General features: G+C 59.5%; 3 protein-coding genes across 8 annotated transcripts; 1 reads left to right on the forward strand and 2 right to left on the reverse strand.

The window, feature by feature from the left end:
* Positions 1–652: 652 nt before the first annotated feature.
* LOC101920474 (death-associated protein kinase 2-like) lies at positions 653–7612 on the reverse strand. The gene is given in 16 exon segments (XM_055792407.1): positions 653–994; positions 1279–1362; positions 1568–1657; positions 1746–1791; positions 2712–2864; positions 3000–3026; positions 3153–3201; positions 3392–3482; positions 3484–3522; positions 3677–3815; positions 3893–4014; positions 4016–4115; positions 4228–4331; positions 4832–4885; positions 6485–6661; positions 7553–7612. Coding segments are annotated over 16 exon segments (1416 nt in total). The 3' UTR covers positions 653–913.
* On the forward strand, positions 6600–11691 carry SH2D2A (SH2 domain containing 2A). The gene is given in 9 exon segments (XM_055791835.1): positions 6600–7730; positions 8863–9014; positions 9180–9355; positions 9503–9592; positions 9673–9838; positions 10079–10268; positions 10403–10521; positions 10524–10928; positions 11412–11691. Coding segments are annotated over 8 exon segments (1428 nt in total). The 5' UTR covers positions 6600–7730; positions 8863–8870; the 3' UTR covers positions 11550–11691.
* Positions 11692–12841: 1150 nt separating this feature from the next.
* Positions 12842–21878, reverse strand: PRCC (proline rich mitotic checkpoint control factor). Of its 6 annotated transcripts, XM_055791757.1 has the most exons (8): positions 21056–21870; positions 18418–18465; positions 17387–17971; positions 16666–16761; positions 15614–15757; positions 15221–15286; positions 14512–14631; positions 12842–13828 (listed from the first exon to the last, which is right to left on the reverse strand). In XM_055791757.1, the coding sequence occupies exons 1-7, from the start codon at positions 21614–21616 to the stop codon at positions 14545–14547; spliced, it is 1587 nt and encodes a 528-aa protein (XP_055647732.1). In that variant the 5' UTR covers positions 21617–21870; the 3' UTR covers positions 12842–13828; positions 14512–14544. The 6 variants fall into 6 exon arrangements, 4 of the variants coding, with proteins under 4 accessions (XP_055647732.1, XP_055647734.1, XP_055647733.1 ...); XR_008744957.1 differs by lacking the exons at positions 12842–13828; positions 14512–14631; positions 15221–15286 and adding an exon at positions 15995–16094 and having other exon boundaries at positions 21056–21876; XR_008744956.1 differs by lacking the exons at positions 12842–13828; positions 14512–14631; positions 15221–15286 and adding an exon at positions 15961–16094 and having other exon boundaries at positions 21056–21876.
* Positions 21879–25607: the final 3729 nt, after the last annotated feature.

Consider the following 25607-nt stretch of genomic DNA (forward strand, 5'->3'; position numbering starts at 1 on the left):
CTTTCAGAGGGAGCCCACACAGGGGGCAGCGGCAGGGAACCGAGGAGCAGCAGCATCACCCCCAGCCGCAGGGCACCCAGCACTCTCGTCCCCATCCCCGAGTGGGACCCCCGGGGTCCCGTCCCAGCCCGGGCTCTGCTGCACCGTGTCCGGGGGGGCAGCACCCACCGGCACCCAGGACACGCCGGGACAGGGGTGGCCCCCACGGCCCTCGCCCGGACTCTGCGGCCCCTTCACTTTTGTTTTCGGCTGCCGCACGCCAAATATTTAGCCTGACAACTGTCAGGGCCAGGGCCAGGGCTTGTTTGGGAAATAGAGAGGGGGAAAACAGGGTGGCCCCCCCGCGCCGGAGTGGGCTGGGGAGGAAGGGCTGCCTCCTGCCTCAGTTTCCCCACTTGGAGGAGGAGGAGGAGCCAGGGTGCTCCGGGGTGGGGATGCCAGGAAAGCAGCCAGGCACCAGTGGGGAACCGCCTCCCCCCCCAGAATGTCACAGCGGGGTCGGCTCGAGGGTCCCCCTCTGTCACAGGGTGGATCCGGGGTGCCAGAACCCCATGTCCCCCAGGGTCCCCATGTCCCCCAGGGTCCCCACGCCCCAGCAGCTCTGCGGCGAGGAGGAGGAGCGGGAGGAAGCTCCTGACGTAGGAGAGGAGGATGGATGAGAGGGAGACGTTTATTTCTCGCACAAGGGGTGAGCGTGGGCGAGGGTCCCAGCTGTGAGGCAGCCCCCTTCCCCACTGTAGCAGAAACCTGGGGAGCAGGAGGAGGGGGGCTGCAGCCCCAGTCACCGTCCAGCATCATGGAACTGGGAGCACTGGGGCCAGACAGTGTTCCTGCCCCCTGGGATGGGGGAGATAGGGGGATCCCCAGGGCTCTTCTTGTTGGGGGGGGGGGTCCTGTCTCCTTTTGGGGGGGCTCAGGAGCAGCTGCTTCTCCGTCGGCGCAGCAGCGTGACAGGGTGGCTGTCCTTCTCCTCCTGGTCACTCTCGCAGCAGCGCTGGGGGCACAGGGGGGGCTGGAGGGCAGGGGCAAGACCCCCCACCCGAGCAGATAACCCCCCTAGGGGAGAGGAATCCTCCCGCCCAGGAGTGAGGACCCCCCCATGGGAGAGGAACCCCCCCAAGGTGAGAGGATTCCCCTGGGGGAAAGGGCACCCCAGGTGGGCACACACAGCCCCCCACCTCCATTTGAGGGGCCTGGACCCCCAAATGCCTTCTCCCCTACCCCAGTCCGGGGGGGGGGGGGGGGGGTGTGTGTGTCAGGGGGGTCCTGGCCGCTCACCAGCTCCTCATCCTCCTTCCTCAGGCCGCAGAGCAGCCGCGTGCGGCACAGCCGGTTGCAGGCAGACACCATGTTGTAGGAGAGCTGGGGGGCAGGAGGGTGGGGGTCCAAGGAGGGGTCGCTCCCCTCCTCTGCCCCCCCCCACCCCAGTGCTACATCCCCCCACCCTCCCAGACACCGAGCTACAGCCAGCCCTGGGAGGGAGCACACCACCAGGGACCCCATGGGTGGTGGGACCCCACTGCTGGGTGCCCCCCATCCCCCACCCCAGGATCGGGACCCCCTTCACCTTCCACTTCCTCCGAGCGTTGAACTTGCGGAAGTTTTTCATGTTGATGGAGGAACGACTCCGGTTCACCGCCTGCTTCCTGCTGAGGGGCTGTGGGGGGCGAGGGCACTGCGGTGTCACCAGGCCCCCACCCCGCTCCGGGGGGGCTGGCACCCACCTCCCCACCAGGCCCTCTCACCTTGATCCAGGGGTGGACCAGGCACTCGGTGGCCGTCATGCGGTGCCTGCAGCACAGAGGGATGTGGTGGCCGGGGGCGGTGGGGGTCCCTGCCCTGCACATCCACTGCAGGGTTGGGGAGGGAGAAGGACAAAAAAGAGAAAGGAGAAGGGGAAGGGGATGGTGGGGGTGGGGAAGGAGATGGGGAAAGGAGAAGAAGAAGAAGGAGAAGGAGGAGAAGGAGGAGAAGGAGGAGAAGGAGGAGGAGGAGGAGGAGGAGGAGGAGGAGGAGGAGGAGGAGGAGGAGGAGAAGGAGGAGAAGGAGGAGAAGGAGGAGAAGGAGGAGAAGGAGGAGAAGGAGGAGAAGGAGGAGAAGGAGGAGGAGGAGGAGGAGGAGGAGGAGGAGGAGGAGAAGGAGGAGGAGGAGGAGGAGGAGGAGGAGGAGGAGGAGGAGGAGGAGGAGGAGGAGGAGGAGGAGGAGGAGGAGGAGGAGGAGGAGGAGGAGGAGGAGGAGGAGGAGGAGGAGAAGGAGGAGAAGGAGGAGAAGGAGGAGAAGGAGGAGAAGGAGGAGAAGGAGGAGAAGGAGGAGAAGGAGGAGAAGGAGGAGGAGGAGGAGGAGGAGGAGGAGGAGGAGGAGGAGGAGGAGGAGAAGGAGAAGGAGAAGGAGAAGGAAATGATGGAGTGAAGAATAAGATGAAGGGAATAGAGGAAGGAGCAGGAGAAAGAAGGAGAAAGGAGAAAGGAGAAAGAAGGAGAAGGAGAAGGAGTTGGAGAAGGAGTTGGAGAAGGAGAAAGAAGGAGATGGGGATGGAGCCAATGGAGGTGGAGAAGGGGATGGAGAAGGGGATGGAGAAAGAAGGGGATGGAGAAAAGGATGGAGAAAAGGATGGAGAAGAGAAAGGAGTGGGGAAGGGGATGGGGAAGGGGATGAAGAAGGGGACGGAGAAGGGGACGGAGAAGGGGACGGAGAAGGGGAGGGGGGCTCACTCTGGCTCCTTCACCAGCAGCTGCCGGATGAAGTCCTTGGCCATCTCGGAGGTCTGGCTGAAGCAGCGCTCCTCGAACTCGTAGGCACCAGCCACGACGTTGGAGAGGGTCTCAGCGTCCGTCTCACCCTGGAAGGGGGACAAGCCGCTGAGCCTGTGGGAACATGACAGAGCCACTGAGTGCCAGGACAGCACCAGCTCTGCTACCCCAGCGCCTGGGCTCAGCCACGGCACGGTGTCCCCGTGCCTCAGTTTCCCGCGGCCACAGCGAGCATCACCCCGTACTCACAGGATGTAGGTGATGACCCCGATGCTCCTGAAAGGCAGAGGTGGGCGTCAGGCGCTGCCCTCCCCGGCACCCCCCCTCATGCCCTATGGCACCCAGGGGGGTCCCTAGCCACCCCTGGCTCAGCCCGTCACCCCTGGGGTCCCCACTCCTCACCACATGTCGGTCGCGGAGCTCAGCGGTTCGTAGTTGATCACTTCAGGAGCTAGGGGTGAACGCAGAGCAGGGGGGGACATTAGAGGGGACAGCACCATCCCAGTCATGTCCCTCCCTGCCTGCCTGGGGGGTCCCTTCCCCACCCCGGGGGTCCCTTTGCCACATCCCTGAAGAGCACGCCCGCTGCACCCCGCAGAGGGCTGCTTGGGGACCCCCCTGGGGACCTGCCAGCCCCCTACCGATGTACTGCGGGGTCCCGCAGAGGCTCTTGAAGGTGACACCGTCTTCCAGGCGCTGGGCCAGCCCGAAGTCGATGATCTTGATCTGGGGGCTTGGGGTCGTCCTTCTCCTGCAGCATGATGTTCTCCGGCTGTGGGGGACACGGCGGGGTGCTGGGGGGTGCTGGGCTCTGCCGGTGGGCACAGCAGCATCCCGGGAAGGCAGGGAGTGGGAGATGCCCGGAGCAGGGGGGATGCAGCCCCTGGATCCCCCAAGGAGAAAAAATGGGGGGTCCCCACAGGCACCTTGAGGTCAAAGTGGGCAATGCGGTGGCTGTGCAGGTACTCCACCCCGCGCAGGATCTGTCCCAGGAACTCGATGGCTTCCTCCTCCGACAGCATCTCCTTCTCCGCGATGAAGTCAAAGAGCTCCCCGCCACGGATCCTGCGTGGGGCGAGGACGGGGTGAGCTCTAACACACACAAAAAAGGGGGGTGCCCCCACCCCTGGACCCCCACTCACAGCTCCAGGATGAGCACCACCTCAGCTCTGCTGGCGAAGAGGTCGTGGAGCCGCATGATGTTGGGGTGGTCGAGCTGGCGGAGGATGGTGACCTCCCGCTCCACCTGCGCCCGCTCCAGCCCCCCGGCGGCTGCCCCGGCATCGCTGCGTCTTCACAAATTTGGCGGCGTAGAAGGTGCCGGTGCTGCGCTCCTGGCATCGCTTCACCACGCCGAAGTGCCCGCTGCGGCGATGCGCCGGGCTGGGGCATGGCCAGGCTGCCCCCAACACACACCAAGGGGGACAAGCCAGGTGCCCACCTGCCTTTGGGGCCCCCCTACCTGCACCCCACTCACCTGCCCAGCTTCTCCAGCAGCTCGTACAGGTCCTCCACGCTGCCCGGGCTCAGGGTGGCCACCAGCCCCTCGCTCCCCACAGCCCCCGCGGGGCCGGCTGTATCCTATGGGATGCACCAGGATCTGACTTGGCCACCTGCCCGGGGTACGGTGACATGCCCCATGTAGGGACCCCCATCCCACAGAGAGCACCGCAACCCCCCCAGCATGCACTAGAGGGGATTCTCTGGTGTCTAATACCATGGCTGAGCTCAGGCTCTGGCCGGCTCTCCCAGTTTGTGCTAAATTTTCCGGCACGTGGAAACGTGGAGAACTTCACCCCTTGATCCAAGCGGGGCAGGAGAGGCTCAGGGGGCTTGGAAATTAGGTGGGGGGGCAGGCAGGGAGGGGGGGTCACACCAGCCCCACTGTGTGCTGGGGGGGGATTAGGGGTGCAAAATGGGGAGAAAAACTTAACGTTGCCGTTTGATTTTTTTTTAAAAAGGGGCTCAAAAGTGGATAAAAGCACCACCGTGAGCTCGTCATCCACGAGAGTCCCGTCTGGCCGTCCCCGCAGCCCCCTGGCAGGGGGACCCCACGCACGCAGCCCCCAACCTCAGCTCACCTGGGTGCTGTCAGGGGCAGCCAGGGACCCCAGCCCAGCCGCCCTCAGCCATCGCTGCAAAGACAAGAAGGTGAGGGGGGAGAGGGGCTTTAGGGGGGGACAGCGGGGCCACACGGAGGCCTCCAATGGGCCAGTACCCTGCCTGCACCCTGTGGTCCTGGCAGAGACCCCCCCCCAACTCATTACACTGATGAGAAGGACCCAGTAAGGAGGGGCCCAGCTCTGGTCTCCGGTAGCTCCAAGCCACAAACCAGCCTCTTTCAGCTGCCAGCTCACGCAGCAGCAGGCAAACACCAGAGCCCGACCCCCCGTGCCTCAGTTTCCCCAGTTGTAAGATGGGACTAAGTGATGTTCCAGTGGTTGGGACTGAGCAGGGGTGCAAGGAAGGGGGGGGGGGGGGGGGGCAGGCTCCAAGCCCCAACCTTGGGGCCACCTCAATGTCCCCAGTGCTTTGTCCCCAGGAGTAGGAGGCTTCCCAGGCTGCAGGGTTCAAGGCCAGTGGGAAAAGGGCAAGGACAGGGATAGTGGCCAGAGGTGGGGTCCTTCCCACAGGAAAAAAACAGCTCGATAAGGGAGCACGAGACCCCGAGACGCCGACCCCCTCCCAGCTGCCTGGCTCTGCTTTATCTCAGCAAAAAGGATGGCGGGGCCAGATCCTGCAGCGGGGCTGCAGCAGCCAGATGCCGGTCCCCAGCCTGTGCTCAGCGCACCGGGATTTACCCCCCCAAAGCCAGGGTGCACCCGCTGCCAGGGGCTTGCTCCCCCCACTGCAGGGGGGATCCGAGCCCCCTGGGGTAGGTCCCTGGGGACCACATCGCACCAGTCGCACGCAGCCTGTCCCAGTCCCCACAGGGTTCTGCTGCACTGGTGTTCGCCCCAACAGGTGCCAGGACCCCTTTTGTCCCCCCATGGTGGCCCTAAGGGACAGTCCCCAAGCCCGCTCCCCCCCCTTACTCCCCCCTGCTGCCAGCCCGCTGTGCCCCCTTACCCCCCCAAGCCCCCGTGCCCAGTCTCCTCTCCCTCGCTCCCCAGCCAGCCAGGACAGGGGGACAGCTGCTGCCCATGGTGACAATCCTGTGGCACCCCCAGGCTCGGGGGGGGGGGGGGCACCCGGCCAGGCACCACTCGCCCCCAGCACGGCTCGGAGCCAGCTGGTCCCCAGGCTGGTATGTGCATGGGGGCGGCTGCGGCTGAAGCTGAGCCACCATCCCTGGCGTGTGACACGTCCACGGGGTCCAACATGCCACCCAGGGTCACAGCGTGTCCGTTTGTTCCCTGGGGGGATGGACACAAGCAGCCCATCCCCCCCCCCACCCCACCCACCCCCCGTCCCTTGCCGCTGAGCCCCCTCACAGCGTGTCGCCAAGCTGCTTTCGCAGGGAGGGAAACTGAGGCACGGGTGGCCCCATGCCACCGGGACCACGGTTGAGCTCACAGCTGCAGGGGGTGGGCTCGGGGGGGCTGCGGAGGGCAGGGACACCACGCTGAGCCAACACCCCAGCCCCAGCCAGCTGGAAAATGGGCTCCTGGGGAAACACCCCCGCAGGCGGCAGTGACATCCCACCACCAAAAAGCACCACAGGACCCCAAAGCTCCCTGCCCCCCCTGCACCCGGACAGCCCCCAACCCCCCGGGGGAGCAGGGACCCCTTACCTCCGTGCCAGGCTCCGCGTTCCCGGTGCCACGACGCGCAGCTCCAGCCTTCCTCCAGCAAACCCCGGCCGTGCCAGGCTTTTCCTTGAAGTCCCGGCGTTTCCCGGGAAGCCGCTGTGGCTCAGAGGAAGAAAAGCTCTTTGCGTTCCTCCTCCCGAGGACTCTTGAGAAATCCCCCTACGCTGTCCCCACAGCTGCGGAGAGGAGCTGGAAAAAGCCTTTTAGGGACAATTCCCAAGTATTTCCAGCGCTTCGGTTCCTTGAGGAGTGGCTGGGACTCAGTGGGATGAGCTGCTGGTGGCCGATGTCCCCTTGGGTGATGCCCCCCCTGGCCGATGTCCCATGACCGCTGGGTGCCCGTAAACGTGAGAATTGCAAACAGGAAACCTGGCTGACGGATAAAAATATTGTGCGGCCGCCGGAGGGGAAGCGAAGCGGTGGGTGTGAAGGTGGCGGGGAGGGACGGGGTTCTTAAGGTGGAGAGAGTCGGTGCTGGCACCGCACCACGTGCCGAGGGATGCTGGAGGGCACCGGGCACCATCCCCACCCCAAGGGTTTGCAAAGCCACCGCTCAGCGCACCCCATCCCTGTCCCGGTGGGATGGATAAACCAACCCCAGCCCTTAATCCCTGCCCTAAATCCCCAGTTCCCACAACCTCTAGGGTGCAGGCGGGTTGGCACCGCTCGTGCCACGGGACCAGCCGGAGCCTGGCACCACCAGGAGGGAGAGCAGCGGTGGCGGCAGCTCGGCAGCTGTGTTTTCCAGCTGAGGGTCCCCGGCTGTTTGCCACCCGATGCCCCCAGCACATCCCAGGGATGCGCCCAGCTCCGGCAGCCGGTGGGGAGAAGGACACGGTGGCCGGAGCATGAGGAGGGGAAGCGGCGCCGGATCCCACCGTGCCAGGGACCGAATCCTGGCTGGCAGCACGAGCCTGGACCAGCCGAGCCCCGTTGCCCCCAGCCCAGCGGCGCGGAATCCTGGGATGCGGCTGGGAGGGACAAGGAGCCCTTTGCAGGCATGGATGGGCCAGCGGGTGGGTGGCCGGAGCCCCACCGCCCAGCCGGTACCGAGGGAGCCAGTGTCACCTGGGTGCCACCCTGTGCCACCTTCCCGTGACGTGTCCCCATCGCCCTAAGGCTCTTGCAGCTTCGGTTGCCGCTTCCTGCCCTTTGCAGGCAGCGGAGGAGTGAGCGCAGGCAAGGCGGCCACGCTGGGGGTCCAGGGTCCCGGCGTGGCCAGGCACAGGTAGGTGTGGGTTGGGGGATTGGGGCTGGGGTCTCACCAGGCTTGTGTTTGTACCAGGGTGGGAGGAAAAAGGCCATGGAGCAAACCTCAAGCAGGAGGACTTGGGCCAGGCAAGGCACGGATGCTCCCACCACCGAAAGGCACAACAGACAAGGGGGTGCGGGGCGGGGGAGCGGGGTCCCCTGCCCATCCCGGCCCTTCCAGCCAGGTCGTACCCCCATCGCAGGGGGTCACCCAGCCCAGAAGGGTCTCAGGGGGCAAAGCCAGGCTTTAGCCCATTTCAAGCCCGATTTGACCCATTTTTCACCCCAGGAGCGCAGGGTTTAGGCAGCACATCCCACCCCCGCGAGCAAACCCCCCCCCTCCCCCGCCCCAGCCGCCTCTCCAAGGCCAAGGTGCTGGCGGGGGAAAGCAGGGATGAGCCCCCCACCTCCACCCAGGACCCACACCCAACCGGGGGACACAGCGCAAGCCGGGGATGGTGGCGTTGTCCCCAAGCGCCTGGCCACGCGCGGGCAGGACCTGAGCCAAGCTCACCGCCCCGGCATTCCCCGCGCTGGTTGGCAGCACTTTGGGTTGTTTTGTTCCGCTTTGGTGACAACTTCCCTGCCTTCCCCCGCGAGCCCGGGTGCAGGGACGGGCTGGGTGCTGCAGCCGGTGACAGGTGACAAGGTGCTGTCCCCCTCCCCCACCTGAATCCCTCTGTTTTCCGACAAGCTCCTCCAACTCCGCTTTGCTTCCCAGATCCAACCAGTCTCTCCCACCCCCCTGGAGCATCTGCTGGGGATGAACATTTTTTTGCCGAGTGTTGGTGGCTCGGTGCTGAGCTCAGGGTCCCTCAGAGGCTGCACGCAGAGCCCGGTGCCCACCGCCTCGCCCCCCTCCCCTGGGTGACCCCCCAAGACTTCCAGGGGGCTGGGGGATTCATACACTTTCCCCTCCTCCCTCGCCGGTCCCTGAGTCATCATCCCTCCTGTCCAGGGGGTGCAGGGTGGTCTCCCTGGGGAGAATGATGAGCCCAGCAGCGCCTGGGGGGGCTCATGGACCCCCCAGCACCCCCCTGCCCCACAGGCAGGGGCTCCGAGGGAGGCTTCGCTGCCCTGAGCCCGTTTCTCCCCACTCCCTGGGACAGGGGACCCCATGGATGACGACCGTCCCCTCTTCAGCACCTTCAAACCCCTCGGTGAGGACAACACAGCCAGCACCAAGCCAGGACGCGACACGACCCGGGACCAGCCCCAGGGAGCAGAGCAGCCCCTGGGCCATAACGACACAGGTGGCAGGGTAGGACAAGGGGTTGCAAAGGGTCCGTCGCCCCCTGTGCCCCCCAGCTCACACACCACAGGCGCTGTGTCCTCCTGGGCTGCAATAGAAGCCCCATGTGGGGCGCAGAGCATCCTCGGGGGACATCCCCACCCGAGCCCCCGGCCGCTTTCCCCTTCCCTCCAGGCCCTGCCAGGCTCCTGGCCGTCTCCACCAGGCTGGTCCCTGCCGGAGGGCGACCTGCAGCCAGAGCTGGTGGCCCTGCGTGCCCAGACGAGGCTGTGGTTCGAGCAGACACAAGCCAGGAGGCTGGGAGCCAAGGGCGAGCTCCCAGCCTGGTTCCACGGCTTCATCAGCCGGAGGTGAGCGGGGGGGGGGGGGGGGGAAACTGAGGCAGGGAACGGGGTGGCCCCTTTGGCATCCCCACCCCTGAGCTCCAAAACAGGGAGTTGGATACCTGGATCCCACAAAGGGGGTGAGGGTGAGCAGCTCTAGGTCCCTGCCCGCAGGGAGACGGAGCAGCTGCTGCAGGATCAACCCCCAGGCTGCTTCCTGATCCGCTTCAGCGAGAGCACAGTGGGCTTCGTCCTGTCCTACAGGTGAGGGACCCCCGAGGGGGGGGGTTGGGGCTCCATCCCTTTCCTGCCCGCTGTGCCAACCCTGTCCCCTGTGCCGCCAGGGGCAGGGATCGGTGCCGGCACTTTGTCCTGGACCAGCTGCCGGACGGGCGGTACGTGATCCTGGGGGAGCAGAGCGCCCACGCCGCGCTGGCCGACCTGCTGCGGCACTACGCCACTGCGCCCCTCGCGCCCTACCACGAGGTCCTGACGGTGCCGTGCAGGCGGGTGAGGACCTGGGCCCTCATTAGTCCCTGCAGCCGAGAAAAATGGAATCATTAGGGGGGGGGGGCGGATTTTCCCAAGCTGGGGGAAGCCAAGCACCGTGAAAGCCAGAGTTGGAAGCGGAGCCACCTTGGCCATCGGGCAGCATCCCCAGCGCAGGCAGCACACCCGAGGTGGGACCACCACCCTGAGGTCCACCCCAGGCCACACACCCAGCCCGGCACCCCTCCCCTCTTATTGCAGGAAGGGGAGCCCCGAGGAGGGTCGCAGACCCCCGCCGGCAGCAGTGCTGTGCATCCCCCATCCAGCAAAGCACCAGCAAAGCCCCTGGTGTACAGCACCGTGGCCAAGGGGGTCCCGGCAGCCAGGCAGGTGGCCGCAGCCCCCCCTGCTCCCTGCGGAGCCCAGCGCCGAGGGAGGCTCATCCAGGGAGGTAAAGGCACGGCAGGGGGGTGGGCACGGAGGCAAAGCTCTCGCGAGGTGAAGGGATGCAGCCGGGCTGGGGGACGCAGCCCCCACCACCGTGGATCCACTTCTCACCTCTGACCTGTCCCATCTCTTCCCCAGGCTCCCAACGTCCCCCCCGCCGCTGCCAGCCAAGGCCAGCTCCTTGGGGGCAGCTCAGGGGTCACACAGCCCCGCCGGCGGTGGAGCAGCCCCCAAAGGTCCCTCCGCTCAGGTGCCAGAAGCCGCCCCCCCCACACCACCCCCGCCACCCCCACCCGCCGATGCCAAGTACCAGCAGCTCATGTGCTTCCACACCTACGCCGAGCCCCACGAGGGCATCGCCCCCAGGCCCCCCGCCCGCGAGGGGCTGCAAAAGCCCATCCCCTTCTACGCCATGGGCAGGGGGTCCAGCCCCGGCACCAGCCACGAGGAGAACATCTACTCCGAGGTGGCGCTGGCCCAGCAGGATCTGCCCGCTCCGCTTCCCGGGGGATCCCGAGGTGGCTTCTCCACGCTGCCCCCCAAACCCCGCGCTCACCGCTGGCTCTTCCGCAGCGTGTCCAGCCAAGCTTCCAAGAGGCGGCAGGTCCCGGCAGCTCCCAGCACCATTGGGAAGGTGGGAGAAGCTTCCAGCCCGGCCGGGGAGGTGCGTTCCCCACAGTGGGGCACGGTGCAGAGCCGCTCGCTGCTCTAGAGCTCAGCGCCAGGGCTCAGTGAGATCCCCCCTAGAGCCCAGTGGGTCGGTGAGATCCCCCCTAGAGCCCAGTGGGTCAGGGAGATCCCCCCTAGTTGAGGGGTCAGGGAGATCTCCCCTAGAGCCCAGTGGGTCAGGGAGATCCCCCCTAGTCGAGTGGGTCAGGGAGATCTCTCCTAGAGCCCAGTGGGTCGGGGAGATCCCCCCTAGAGCCCAGTGGGTCGGGGAGATCCCCCCTAGAGTCCAGAGGGTCAGGGTCTGCTCCACAGCGGGGTCACAGCAGGACAATGGGGTCCCCTGCCCCACCGGCGCGATGGTCCCCAACTCGTACCCGAAGGGGGAAGGGGGGGCGCAGTGGTGGGCCGGGGGGTGGTGAAGGACCAACTCTCCGGTCCCAGCTCCGCCAGCACCAGCTCAGGGCCCGTTTCTCCTCAGGGCACCACGAACCCTCGGCTCGAGCTCCCCGATGCCGGTCGCAGCCGCGGGACGAGCGCTGCAAAACAACCCCTGGCTGCAGCGGGGCAGAAAGACCCCGAAAACATTTACGAGCAGGTTTCTGGACACCGTCTCTAAGCTGGGCGGACGGGCAGGTCTAAGGCAAGAGCCAGCTCCCGGGCAGAAGGGAATTCTCCGGCTCCTCCAGCGCCGGAGGCAGCTCTGGGATGCAGGGGGAGAGGTCCAAGGCACAGACAGGCAGCGCCATGGCTGGTCCGCTCTGCACTGGGATTCCCACGCCTTTCCCGAGCCCTGCGAGGCGGTTAAAAGAGGGGAAACGGATTGAATTTATCTTTCAACGCATGCGGAGATCTCTAATCACGGAACAGGGATGGAAAAGGCGATTACAGTAAGAAAAAAAAAAAAAAAACCAAGACAGATTTTGAGCACGGCTGGTGCATCCACTCGGATATGAAATCGGCCACGAGCCGGAGCGCCACGACAACCTGGCAAGCAGGGCCACCCCAACCATCATGAGCCCAGCGCCCACACCTCCAAGCCCTGCCCGTTTCCTCAGCCACAAACACCAGCTAACACCAAACCCAAGGACCAAATTCAGCTGCTGGGTGGGCGACGCCGATTCAGGGCTACGCCGCAGTGCCCAGCGCCATGCAAAACCCTGGACTCGTCGTTTTGCGGGAGATGACACAGAGCCGGCATCATTCTCACAGCAGACGGGGCGCACCCAGCCTTAAACGGAGCAGAAAGTGCACAAAAACAGCCCAACCCCCCCCCCCCCCCCCCAGCTTAGATGTGTCAGAGCTTCAGGACACAGAGGGAAAAGGGAGGGTTGTGGTTGTTTTCTTTTACCTCTCGGGGAAAAATTCGCTTTTGCTTTTTCCAAGCCTGTATTTTGTTGCTCTTAAATAGCTAGAAGCAGAGGGCGAGTCAGCTGAGCCTCGGAACTCCCCTCTAGTGCTAAAAGTGAGCCACTGCACACTGCAAATTAAAAAAAAAAAAAAAAAAAAAAAAAAAAAAAAAGAGGAACCCGTGACCTCCAGCCTCCCTCTTGGCTGGCTCCAGGATTCCAGACTCCACGGTCCCACCGAGGCCATAGAAACCCTCCAGCACCGTTGCCTCGCCGCGCCGGAGCGTGAACGCCAAGCCTCGGCATTGTAAACGGCTGAATCCACAGCGGTGACCGTAACCCACTGCTGGGGTCTGCACCCCGGGGGGGGCTGAACTCCCCCGGCCAAGCGTTTCGGCACCGGCTGCGCAACGGCATCTGCTCGGCTAATAAATCCAGGCAGCCGTTCCCAAAAAACGGGCTGCAGCGGAGGTGCTCCGGCCTTCCCGGGGAGGGGGAGAAGGAAAAGCAACGCCCTGAGCAAGGAGTTGAGCACCTCGTGATGGAAACAGGTGTCATTCGGTTCATTTAAAAGTTTATTCCTTTATCAAATCTCTTTTTGGAGGATTTCGCTGTACATATATGAATAAATTACTCAACAGTAACTTTATTCCGGTCATTCAAATACTCAAAACAGGCTCTGCAAAGTACTAAAACATCCAGGGAACTAAACTAGAAATCAGATTATTTTAAAATACTCTAAGGAAAGACTTCATTCATGGGGGTTTGTTTGCTTTTTTTTTTTTTTTTAAAACAGATAACACGGGAGAAAAACAACCTCTTGGGAGTTTTTCTACACGGAGTAACAAATATTAGCTGGTTTAGCTGTGGTTACAACAAATATAACCCGTAGTGGTGGGAATGTAAGTTAAATAACCAGACCAGCTCTCTGTTCCCTTCGGCATCACACCCTTTGGTGAACAACAAACTAAGTGAGGCCACAGAGATTTGGCTAAAAGATCCATGGATCTGGCCACCAAAGGCTGCACATGATTTGCAGTCATTATCACCTAGACCTAATACTTTAATAAAAGAAAGATTTCACTTTAAAAAGTTAAGGCCGGATATGGTCTCCTCTTCCCAGCCAGGAGGGTAAAGTTAACACTTAATTGAAACAGAATTGATACAAACAAGCTGGGGGGAAAAAAAAAAAAAATAAAAAAAAAGTACAGTTGGCAGCCTTCATCTGTGTCTGCTGAGAGGAAATACTGCTGCTTCACTCGCCGAGCTCGCTGCCAGCTGCACTGCACCGTGTGACGCTGGGAATACTCAGTTCCACGAGTCTGGAGAGCAGCCTGGTACAGCGCTGGAGGCCTTGGGTCAAGGGGAGGGAAAAAAAAAAAAAAAGAAAAAAAGAAAAAAACCCAACCAAAAGGAAGAGAAATGTACATACACACAACGATCACGTTTATCCAAAAGCCCTCAGCAGCGCCTCGTGCTGGGCAAGAGATCCTCACTGCTTTGTGTGTTCCACACTCGGGGCGTTTTCACCTCTGTTGCAAGCTCTGACCTGTAAAGGAGTTTCCCCTCAGCATGGTTCGAGACATACAGGCTGGCGGAGCTGAGAAGAAAAACACTAACTTAGCCACATTTTCTCAAAATAAAAGGGATCAAACCAACCATTTGCATGAGAGGAGCACTGGATTTACTTGGACGTGAGTAAGCAGCCGCGAGGACTTCTCAAATAAAAGGAAAAAAAAAAAAAAACAACCAAAAAACAAAACACAACCCAAAGCCAGGCTTGCTCTGGAAACTCACTGTCTTTTAGAAAAAAACAAAAAAAATAAGAGAGTTACACTCAATGCACAGCGAGTCCAAGAAAGGAGCAAAGTGGGAACTGGAAGTTTATTGAGACTCTGCCTACGGTTCCAGTGGCGAGGCTACGTCGAAGGAGCGTAGCCCCCGTACCTACAGGACAAAAGCTCCGAGCCTTGCGCCAGGCACATCTCCTGCAGCTGCTCTGGGACCGTCACCAGTCGTACGGAACAGATTTGACTTGAACCTTTGCCACATTCTTGTTTATAAGGAGGGAGGGGAAAGATTACAGGTGGAGTTTCAGGACCAGCTTGCATTAAACCTTTCTCCTGACAGGCAGGGGAGCGCACTATCCTCCCACCCGCCGAGCGGACCACGTTCTACACGGGGCCTGGTTGATCTCCAGAAGGCCAGGAGAAGTCTGACACAGTAGGTCACCTGGGACGACAGCCAAAAAGCGGGACAGAGGTGTTAGAATCCGTATTTGGCTTGAGTCTGACGTCTGCTGAGCTTGTTTTCAGACCATGTGTTTTTCAGTTCCAGTTCTCTTTCCTTCGCCTGCAGAAACGGAGAGGATAAACATCAGCGTCGCCGCTCCCCGACTCAACAGCCTTTCACTCTCCTCTGCCCCTGCTGACGGGGATTACAGAGCGCTTCAGCGAGAAGCCTCGTTACAGCAGTTAGCACAATTATCTTGACAGAGGCCTGAATTAATTGGGATGCACAGGCATTTCATTCACGCTGAAAAAAACCAGCTTCTCTTATGGGGTGGTCATGGCAGCCGCTTGCTAACCGCACGGCAGCGGCGCGGAATTAAGACAGGAAGCAGAGAGTCTCGGTGACGCGTAGAACCACGCACACTGGAGCTGGGCAAGAGGTGAAGAGCAAAGCAAAGCAAAAAGCAAGCTAGAAGCTCGGTGCCGTGACACCCCCAAGGCCAAGGCGCTGCTGCCACAAGGCTGTTTGGGCCACTAGTGGCAGCACGGCCACCTCTGTCCCCGTCAGAGCCACTACAGGTCTCAGCCAAGGCTCGGGGCGCTCAGTCGGGGAGAGCTCCTCAAAGAGCAGCTCCACCAGCTCCACCTCGTGCTGCCAAGCATGAAGCCTTGTAATCCTGCCTGGATGGTTTGAAAGGGAAGCTGCTCACCTGATGGATCAGGTATGTGATCTGGTGTTTCCTCCTTTGCTGTCCCGTGGGCTGATCTCCTTTTTTCTAGAAAGCAAAACAAGTGAACCGTTAAACCTGGAAAAATCCTGCCCCAGACAGCGATTCGAGAAGCATTTGTTTCATATCAAACAGCTCTGGGCAGATTCCCTAAGCTGAAGCAGCTCCTGGCCCACCTTTACCACCTGCACGCTGGGACTGTGTTTTGAGAAGCTCTGCTGGTCTCTTGTGTTTAATTATCTAGACAACACTAACACAAGGGCCCCTGTCCCCCCACCCTGGGGACCCTGTGGCATCTCGTCCAGCCCCAGCTGCGGCTGAAATGAGACCTGAACAGAGGTCCCCAAGCCAGCACTCCTCCCTGCCTGCCTGTACCTTGCTGAACGATTTCATGGTCTTCTCCTCCGTTAAGGATTTGGTCAGCCACTGCTGGGCTCCGCTCAGCTGATCGTCACCTTTGATATCCACAAAGTTGATCTCTTCCCTCCCTCGGTTCCGCTTGCCTTGCAGGCGCTTGAACTGAAAGAACAGAAATAACCAGAGTTAAGACATGCACAGCACGCACCAATGCCAACCTGAAACAAGTAAAGGTAGATGGGATCTGAGCCTCAGCTCCCCGAGCATGGGACAAGCCACGTCAACAAACATTTTTCCAGCCAGGATTTTTTTTTCTTTAGGAGAGTTCTGGTTTGCTATAGATCAGAGGAAAATGAGATTATAACCTTCAAGCTACGCAGAAGAGAAAACAGCATTTACTCTTGCTTTCAGTCTGGTTCAGAAGACCCTCGGACTCCCAAATCTCTCGTTTGAAGTGCTAGGGAGGCACCTGAAGTTGTGCTGCTACCATATCCGCCTCCTGTAACAGAAATCCACCTCTAAAATAAAGAGGTCCCCTGAAGAAGCAAGCACCAGATGGGCTACCACCTTCCGCAGCACCGACTGGCCCAGCTAACGAGGCTGGCAGTATCTAGATGAAGGCAACAATGGGAAAAGCGGGTTTTAAAACAGGTTTCTGAGCATTTGAAATAAGTAGGGAATTTGCTGCTATGCTAGAGGACGTACCGTGAAGGTATCTGAACAGAAACTCATCTGCACCTCAGCAAGCAACACCCCTCCACGCCCCCTTTGTCTGCCCCAGGTGCCCCTCACAAGAATGAGACGGGGCTCGGTAAAAGTAACAAACAGAATTAAGTGGGACTTAATTATAAAGCAAGCAAGCTCCATCCAGAGCAGAAACCCAACAGACTGCTGGAAGGACACCACCCCGTGTCCACGACACGGCGCTAGACCCCACGGAACAACCACCCAGCCCAACTTGGGACGAAGCCCAGGTCGTGTCGGTGGGGCAGGACCGCGGCTGCCAAGCGGGTCCTACGTTCTAGCCAAGCTTCAACGCAAATTCCGCAGCGGGATAGTAAAGTGCCAACCGCTTCGTCGTCTATGAAGGAGGAGTCGGTGCTCATCTCCTGCGGCGGTGCCTGGGCCGGTTCCACCTCCTGGTAGTAGCCGCTGCTGTAGTAATCCTGTCAGCGAAAGGAAAACCAGTTTGTCACGAGAGCGGAGCAAGATTGATCCTGGAGCAACCACACACGGAGCGCTGAATGGCGTACCTCGCTCCCCGCGCTGCTGCTTTTTCACCTAGAGGCACTTCACCCCGCCTCTGGGGAGTACAGGCCGTTCGTTACATGGCTACCTCCTCCCAGGGCAGACTGAAGCAGTCATTAACCACACCTCATCACTCTGGAGCCCGCTACTCTTCAGTAGTGCCAGAGTACAGCATTTTTTTCCAGAGGTACTCAACAACAAATACTTTGCTGAATTACTAGAAACAACCTGGCTTCCGCCACCGGCTCTGGCGAGCCCCGATTTTGCACCCTGACAACAACAGGGGCAGTTGCACAGGGGCGTTTTAAAGCGAGTGAGTGCAGCTATTAAACATTTATCCAGCAAAGAGCATCTCCAGCTCTCGTGCCAGGGGAATCCTGTTGCGCTAAGTGCTGTGGATCTCTGCTCCTTGTCCCAGCTAGCTCAGACAGGTTAGATTCCCACCAGCCGCCGCCTGCTCCCGTAGCTAATTCGGAGCCCTGCGTCCCGGATGCCTTTTCAGAGCAGAACCACCAAGCTTCACCTCCCAGTCGGCAAACCCACCTGATAATATGCACCAGCCATGCCGGCCTCGCTGTAGGCAGGGAACTGGCTGTACGTCTGGCTGCCGTAGTCTTCTCCCGGTTTGGGTGCCCAGCTGTGCTGAGCACCGCTGGAGCCCGCGCCCGTCTTGAACTCCAGAGGGGCGTTAGCAGCAGCGTCCTGGAACTGGGGCTCTGTCTCTGTCCCGGGCGGGGGGTCCTCTGACACCACCGTGCCAGAGTACATGTACGCCTCGGCACCCACGAGGCTGGGCTCGCTCCTGTCGGACAAGGAGAAGTAGTTCTCTGGTTCGACCTCTTCGTCGCTGTCGTCGTCTTCCTGCGTGATCTGCTTGGTTACCTGCAGGGCAGCACTCTTGGCAGCGGCTTTGATAGCAGACGGAGAAGGAGTGGTGGGCACCGCTGGCTTGGACAGAGGTTTTGTTTTGGAGGAAGAGGTCGGGGCTTTAGCCGGCTTTGAGTCAGAAGCGTTTTCTCCCGCTTTCCTCGAGAAAGCGTAGGGCAAAAGTAACCGATTGGTCTCTTTCACTGTCAAATTTTTGGGTTGAGGAAGCAAAGCAGACAAGCCAGAGCCCTCGCCGCGTCCCTGGTGAGTTTCATGCAAGGCAAATGGTTCACAGAAATAAAGAGAAATGAGTGAGACTCTTTCCTTTTTCTGACTCCCTGCCAATTATCTCCTTCAACTCTAACAACATTAATGGGTTTCCCATTGCTCAGCACAATCGTTCGCTACTTTGAACACGCTGCAGGGCTTTCTTGCACAAAAGGCCAGTGGGACTTTTAAGGGAAACATGGTACTTGCAAATATCTACCAACTTCCCAAATCCATGCCTTTTTTTTTCCTGAGACTTAAATTTATGAAATTGCCCAAAAAAAGGGACTTGACACCCCAGGGGATTTCAGGAATATTATACACCAAAAGCCACGTGCTCATCAGGGTGGCTGATTTACTCTAGTGGAAGCCCGAGATCTGTCACAGTCAAATGCCTCTTTCCTGTGAAACCTGTTTAATTGAATATACTAAGTATTTACCTGAAGTGTGTTTTTCTTCTTTGCTGGTTCATCTTCCTCTGAATCTGACTGAGAAAGAAAAACAGAGCTTAGCACAACTTGAGATATTAAAATAAAAGAAAATGAAAGCCCACCCACTATTCAATTTATTAAATTTTCAGTTTGAACCAGACAAAGCATCACGGTAACGTGGATCTGGATTTATAATCTGCCAAGAGCTGAGCTAAAAAGCAACACTGGGATGTGGTCAAGCTCTTTTTCCACAGTCTTGCTGATGCATCTATCTCAGGGCAAAGGGAGATAAAAGCCTGCCCTGGTGACTACTGTGAGAGATAAACAAGCCATCCACAGCGAAAGCAGGACCACAGTACTTGCCACTACAATTTAGAGATAGCTGAGTCCAGGCAGAGGCAGAAAGATCAGCTGCATTCTGCTGGAAAACCTGCAGCTTTGCAAACAGGTCAGCATCACTTCTTAAAAATCTTGTAAGAGCAAAGCCATCCACAGCCAAACGATAATCTCCCCCTTGAGCTCATTTATGCAACTTACAGAACAGAAAAAAGGATTTGCTAACCCAAAATTCCAAATTTTCAAGGCAGCTTTTTAATCCTGCTCTAAACCAGAGTGGGTGGGCGGAGAAACTCAGCTGCTACATATTTGGCTCCTGTCAGAAATTAGCATTTGGAAAGCCAACAGCTCAAGAATTTTATTTCTTTTTTTTTTTTTGATAAACCACAGGAAAACAAACCTAAAGCAAGGCAAAGAACACAAGCTACACAGCATAAGGTCAGCGCTCTCTTTCAAAGTAAGTTCATAGAAGGGAAGCACAAAACCATACAAAGCAAGGGTGTAAAAATTCGCTGCGAGGATTAACGGGGAGTTGCTCACAATAACGTTGCCCAATATCCATTTAAAACTTGAGTAGAAAGTCTGGTGTCTCTGGCATCAGAAAAGGCCCTTAACATCTTTATTGTTTTATAGCTTTGCAGAGCACTTTAAAGAGATTACAGGAAACAAGGTCTTCTGCCAGTTTACTATCTAAATTATAAAACAGGACAAAGACAAAGAACATGCATAAATAAAGGCAAGTCAAGAGTGGCCATAAAACCCCCCTGCCGCATTTGGGAGAGAGGAGATAAAGCAGACTGCCCAGGAGCATCTCTACAGGTGCAAACAAAAGCAATGGGAGGTATTTTAAGGAGAAAGAGGGAATAAGCAGTGATGAGGATGTCAGTCACGGGCCAAGGGACTTCCAGGAATCCCAAACAGGAACCTCTCAGACCAGCTCTGGTTTTAAGGTACTTTTTCTCCCTTCAGCATTCATTCACTCAACACTGATGATCTGTAGTATTCTTGTTCAAAGCCAATACACTGGAACACAGAGGGGGAGACGAAGGGGGAGAAGAAATCTCCTTTCATTTCAGGTTATTTCAGTAACTGTACAACCAGCAGGGCAGCAAAGAGCCCTGGACACTTGCTTTATTGTGAAGCGCCTGTTCCAAAGCGCTGCAAGAAAGTGAGTAAGCAAGAAGTGGGTATGAGAGAACGGGATATCCCTCATCCATTTGTCTAAAAGGGCCAGCCATGCATCCCACCACCTCTGCCACCTTTAGGAGCCGTGGAATGAGGAGCTGTGGAATTTGCCAGACTGGGTTGGTTATCAGTGAGCAGCAGAGCGTGGTTCAGAGTCAGCCAGGAAGCCCGTGTCCTCTCACTCGCTCTCCCCACACCGCCACAGACTGCTCTTCCAGCAAAGCGAGATGCACTGACTTCATTTCAGCTCCCCCAGGCACAAGATGCTGGCAGACCGCTATTTGTTGATGCTGTTTATAAATCCAGAGAGCCCAAACCTCTTCCTCGAGCTACCTATCCCCATGGAAATGACCCTAAGCCGCAGTTCAACTCTTCCTACAGCCAGAGGCACTCATGTCTCACCAGAGCCAGCGACCAAGGCCAGACACAGCCACACGGTGGTCACATCCACCCTACAACAGTGCTGTCCCGGTGCAGCCAGCAAAGGGGAGAGATGAAAAGCTGATCAGCAGGGACACCCAGGAAAAAAAAAAAAGGGAGGTGGGCACAAAGAGCCTGGCCCTGCTCTCACCACCAAACAGCCTGGATTCAGTGCTCAGGAGCCCCGTAAGGTGCAGGGCACTGCAAACATGAAAAAGCACAAGCTAAGAGGGAAATGATTACTTAAAAGTCTGGAGAACGCCTGAAGCACTGATTTGACAGGAAAATCTAATCAATTGCACAGCAAACAAAAGAGGAGATTTTTTGGGGATACCCCCACGAAAAGCCATAGGGCTCCACATCATCAACTGGTTAACTTCGGCAATAAACAAGGGTGCAGATAATCTGGGTTTTGCTGTTATTATGATTATAAATAAGGTTTCTATATCAGTTTAATTCTGCAAAGCGCTTTAGGATTAGGGCGGGCAGCCAGGACAAATCTCGTAGATGCCACAATAGGTTTCGGTACCTTGCTATATTATGATGGGAGAGAGCAAGGAAAGAGAGGCTGTGTTTTATGGGCAGACAAATCCACTGGGGGATTGCTCCAAGGAGATTCCACACACAAAGGTGCTCCTTCTGGGGAGGGCTCAAGCGCCCCCCCCCCCCCCCTCCAGACAGAGCTGGTGGTTTATTTCATACTCACATCTCCCTTGTGCAACTCGGGCGCCGTGATCCGCACCGGCTCTGTCCTCTTCTTTGGCTTGGGGAGGCTCAAATCCACCCCAGCGCCGGGCAGAGCAGCAGAGGCCGAGACAGGAGGGGGTAGGCTGAGGGTAGAGGCAGCGGTCGTGGTGGTAGCATTCCTCGGGGGAGGCAAGAGGAGCCCCCCCAGCCTGGGCTGCTCCCCGCTCCCGTTCCCGCTGGCGGCCGGCTCGGGCAGGCTGACGGCCGCGGCCTGGCCCGGGCTCATGGCCGGCGGGGGGGTGCTGAAGCCCCTCATGCCAGGCGGGGGGCCCATAAGGAAGGGAGGGGGCGGCCCGCCGTGGGGCGGCGGTAGCAGGGGGAAGCCGCTGCCCAGCGGCTGGTGAGGCGGAGGCAGCGGGGGCATCACGGGGGCTTTCGGGGGAGGCAAGGTGGCGAAGAGCCCCCGGGCCGGCGGCTGCTGTGCTGCCTCATCAGGAGGAGCGGCGGCTTCCTCCTCCTCGCCCCCGGCCTCCTCCGCATCACTCTCCTCTTCGCTGCTGGCATAGGCCACCAGGGACATGGCCCCCCGAGGAGGGCGGCCCTCCGCGGGCAGGAGCCGCTACGCGAGGCCGAGGATCCGCCCTCCCGGCTAGGCCGCACTGCCGCCGCGCCTTCAGCGACCGTAGCGGGGAGGAAAGGGAGGGTGGGGGCGAGGCTAAGCCGCCATGGCGGCCCCACCCCCGCGCAGCGGCGGGGCCACGGGCTCGGAGAGCCGGTGAGGCGGCCCAGCGCCCGGCTCCGCGCCCGGCGCGCCGCGCTCCCAGATAATGGCTGCCGGCAGCGCCCCCCCAGCTTCCCGCGCCTCAGCGCCGCCGGACTACAACTCCCGGCGTGCCCCGCGCGCTTCCCCGCCCGCCTCCCAGCACACCCCGCCGCGCGGCACTATGGGAAGTGTAGTTTGCGGCGGCTCCCGGCGGGACCACCGCTCCCGGCATGCCCCGCGGGGCGGGGCCGAGGGGCCGGGACCTGACATGGCGGGGGAGCCAGGCCCTAGCGCGGGAAGGCCGCAGGCAGCTGGGACGGGCCTGGGGGAGTCGGTGAAGGGGTGGGGAGGCGCTAGGAGCAATGTCTGGCTTGGTCTAGTTGAGCCCACCAAGGCCAGGCCTAGTCAGAGCTTAGACCAGGCCTGGCCAGGCCCTGAGGTGAAGCGCGGCCTAGCCCGGTTGGAGGCGGCGAGGGGCCTAGGCCTCCCCCAGAAGCCTCCGAGGAGGCCAAGGGACGGGCCGAGAGGAGCTGGCCTAACGCGGCCTGCTCGGAGCGCTTCCCACTGAGGGCTGCTGGGCGCGGGGGGCCTGCCCGAGACCCCCCTGTGCGGGGCAGGGCCGCAGGGGAAAGGCGGGCCTCCCCCCGGCTTGGTGGGGCCGCGGCGCGGCCTGCGGGTGGGCTCCGGCCCAAGGGCCCACGGGGCCCCTCGCCCTGCCCGGGTGCGATGGGCCCGGCTGCCCTCCGGAGACCGCCCGCCCGGACTACAACTCCCGGCGCTCCCCGCTGCCCTCCCCCGGGCCGTTTCCCCCGCCTTGCTCGCCAGGCCGTTTAGTTAATCGCCAAACCCAGCCGTGGAGCGGGGGACTACAGCTCCCGGCGTGCCCGGAGACACCGGCGGGACCCCGGCGCCGGGCTGCTGTGTCACTGCAGGGGGACAGAGCGACGTGGGGGTGGACACCTCTACCAGCTAGCTGGTTCCCTGCCTGTTTAATTTTGAGGCAGGAGCTGTGCTTAGGGCTGTGAAACCCGGTGGAAAGCTTTGCCGGAGCAGGGGTGGAGATGGGAGTTCTCTCTTGTCGCAGCGGGGGCCCTGGCCAGGCCTCCCTGGTTCATTCCTTTAGCGCTTAACTGACTTTAGGTTTGACTCCAGTGACCTCCTTCTGGTTTGTTCTGGCCTTAATAAGAAGAGAGCTGGGCTCTGAATTTGGGTCCCCAATGCAAAGCCCAAGGAAGTAATTTGCCAAGCTGCTGCGAAGTGCTAGCATAAGTAATTAAAGCAAAATCAAGATAAATGAGAAGCGTATCCTGTGACGCAAGCCCTTTATCATTTCAAACGGTGTGAAACCCAACTAACGTGCCCTGTCCCACCCCTCCTGCCCTGTTCTGAAGGACTGATGAGTATTAAAAATAGGCATTGAGGCCTCTGGGAGCCAAAGGGAAGGGTGACTGTGGCTTTCAGTAGCTGTGACACTTACAGGTATATTTTTTCCCCCCACTTTATGCAGCCGAGGCCTGTAAGAGCAAAGCCAAGTGATACCAGCACAAGGACGCTGAGGAGGAGCAGGATGTTCCTGCGGCCGCGGGGCCGATTTGCCTCACAGAAGGTCCCATCTGCATCAGCCTTTGTGGTAGCACAGAAACCTCTTTTCCTGGGACTGTAGGTTCCCCATCTGCCAGAAACAGCAAGCCGTTGTCTTGGCTGTGACAGGCACATGTGTGCGCTGGCTGACCTGTAGAGCAAACCCCTTGCTGAGGGGCCCTGAACCCCAAATGGTGTCACAGAGGTGTTGAGCCCCCTTTCCTTTACGGCTCTGCCCACCCGTTCACCAAATCTAACGGAAACCAAAACAGAAATGGGGATTTTTGTATGGATCAGGCCCCCAGCACTGTCACTTCCCCATTTGTATGGATCAGGCTGTTACTTCCCCAGTAAAGCACTCCTCAGGCTGAAATCCTGGGGATGTGTTAGGATCTCCCCAGCGTGGTTTTGGGGTTTTATTTCCCACTCTAGAAATGACCAGGTCTGTTTGAAAGGAAAAATCAGTGAGTTCTTGAGAAGCACTGAGCGATCAGGTTAAACCCACCCAACGCTTCCACACGAGGCAGTCCTCACCCTCCACGGAGGAAAATCAACAATAACTCCTTGGCAGAGATAGGAGGGACAGAGTTTAAACAAGGTTTTGCTCTCGCTGTGCAGGAGGAGGAAGAAATCTTTGTTTCACTTGCCCTTTGTCCATCTTTTCTGTTTAAGCTAGAAATTCCTTGGGCCTGGCTCTCACCCCTGGGCAGCGGGGTCCTGCTTTCAGCTGTGATCCCTCTTGATTATTTATTTGTGTTACTTTGTGGCTCGTTAGGAGGAATTATGCCAAGGAAAGCACACGGAGGGATGGAAAGAAAAGAGCCCAGCCCAGGAACCCCGACTGCCAGGTCACAGTGGAGGTTCTGATCTTGCAAACAGTTTAATCTGTGCTTAATTTAATCACAGGTGTTTGGTTGGGCCAGGCCTGCAGCTGGGAGGCCCCAGCCTTGCCTGCTGGCACCTGGGGCCCCATCACCCTGACGAGGAAATCCCCGGCACCCGGAGTTTTTCGCTGGTTTTGGCCTGAAGCTGGGACGCGTGCGGCAGCAGCGTTGGGAGCGGAAGGAGACCAAGATGATGATTTACTCATCTGGTGACAGTCACCCTGCAACCCTCATGCCGAGCTTGACTGGGCAGCCCAAACCTCCTCCCCAGGCACGCAAAGATTTTCCTACACGCTTAATTTTGTGTGCTGTGAGTAATCCCAGTACCTCCAGCCCAGGCTTTGCAGAACAGGGTATTTCTGAAGAAAAAAAGTGCTTTGCCTGTTCTGCTTTAGGTGAACAGGGGGGGCTTGCCAGAAGCAGCCCACTATTATGCTCCCAACTATTAATTTTCCTGCTTAATGCTCCCACCTATTGATTTTCCTGCTTTTTGAAGGTTGGGCTCTCTCTCTCCTCCGATATATTCAGCTGCTGCCAGGATGTGGAATTTTGAGGATGCCCCTACACTGGTTTTACGCTGGTTTTCCACTGGTTTTACACGAGTTTTACACTGGACCCCTCCGTTTGCCTGTGGCTGGACATCCTTCCGATGCCGTGCTGGGCTGTGTCCCTGTTCCTCGTGACAGACCCACGATTATTCACCAAAATTGAGCTGGCGGCATCCCCGGACACCCAAAGCCACCTGCAGCTGGATCCGTTTTTATTATTAATTAGGGTTTTGGGGGTGGGTTTTTTTTACACCACGGCATGCGTGGCTACCCTCGTCCAGCCGGGTATCTCACGGCAAACCCAGCCCGGCCGGGGGACACCCCCACCCCCATTCCTCCGCGCTCCCCCGTGGGTGTAGGGGGGTGGGTGGGGTGGGTGTGCGTGTGCCAGGCCGCGCTGCCGAGCCTCCGAGCGCATCCACCGGGAGGAGGAGGAGGAGGAGGAGGAAGAAGGGGGGGGTTGGGGGGGGGGGGGTGGCGGAGGGAGGGAGCAATTGAATTTCAAACACAAACAACCGCATGGGGCACGGACCCACCGCCGCCGCGCCGCGCCGCTCCTAGCACCGCGGGCCGGGGCCGCCGCCGCCCCCCGCCCCGGGCTCTCCGCCGGGGCCGCCGCGCTGGGGGGCTGGAGAAGCCGCTGATTCCCCTCCTCTTCCCCCCCCCCTCCCCCCTTTTTTTATTTTTTTTTTTATTTTTTTTTTAATTATTATTTTTTTTTGTGGGGGGGAGCTAATCCCTGCCTCGCCGGGTTTTGCCTCCTAAACTTCATCTTTAACCCCCTCCCCCCCTCCC

This window comes from Falco peregrinus, chromosome 19, assembly GCF_023634155.1.
Source record: "Falco peregrinus isolate bFalPer1 chromosome 19, bFalPer1.pri, whole genome shotgun sequence".
NCBI lineage: Eukaryota > Metazoa > Chordata > Aves > Falconiformes > Falconidae > Falco > Falco peregrinus.

What these genes read in the sequence shown, in the direction of transcription:
- PRCC (XM_055791757.1), bottom strand. Translation starts at nt 21,616, where the DNA reads ATGTCCCTGGTGGCCTATGCCAGCAGCGAAGAGGAGAGTGATGCGGAG. An exon ending in AGAAGAAAAACACACTTCAG is followed by an intron (nt 17,972 to 18,417) that starts GTAAATACTTAG and finishes GAAACTCACCAG; the next exon opens with GGACGCGGCGAGGGCTCTGG. An exon ending in CCTTCATAGACGACGAAGCG is followed by an intron (nt 15,758 to 16,665) that starts GTTGGCACTTTA and finishes CTGTTCTTTCAG; the next exon opens with TTCAAGCGCCTGCAAGGCAA.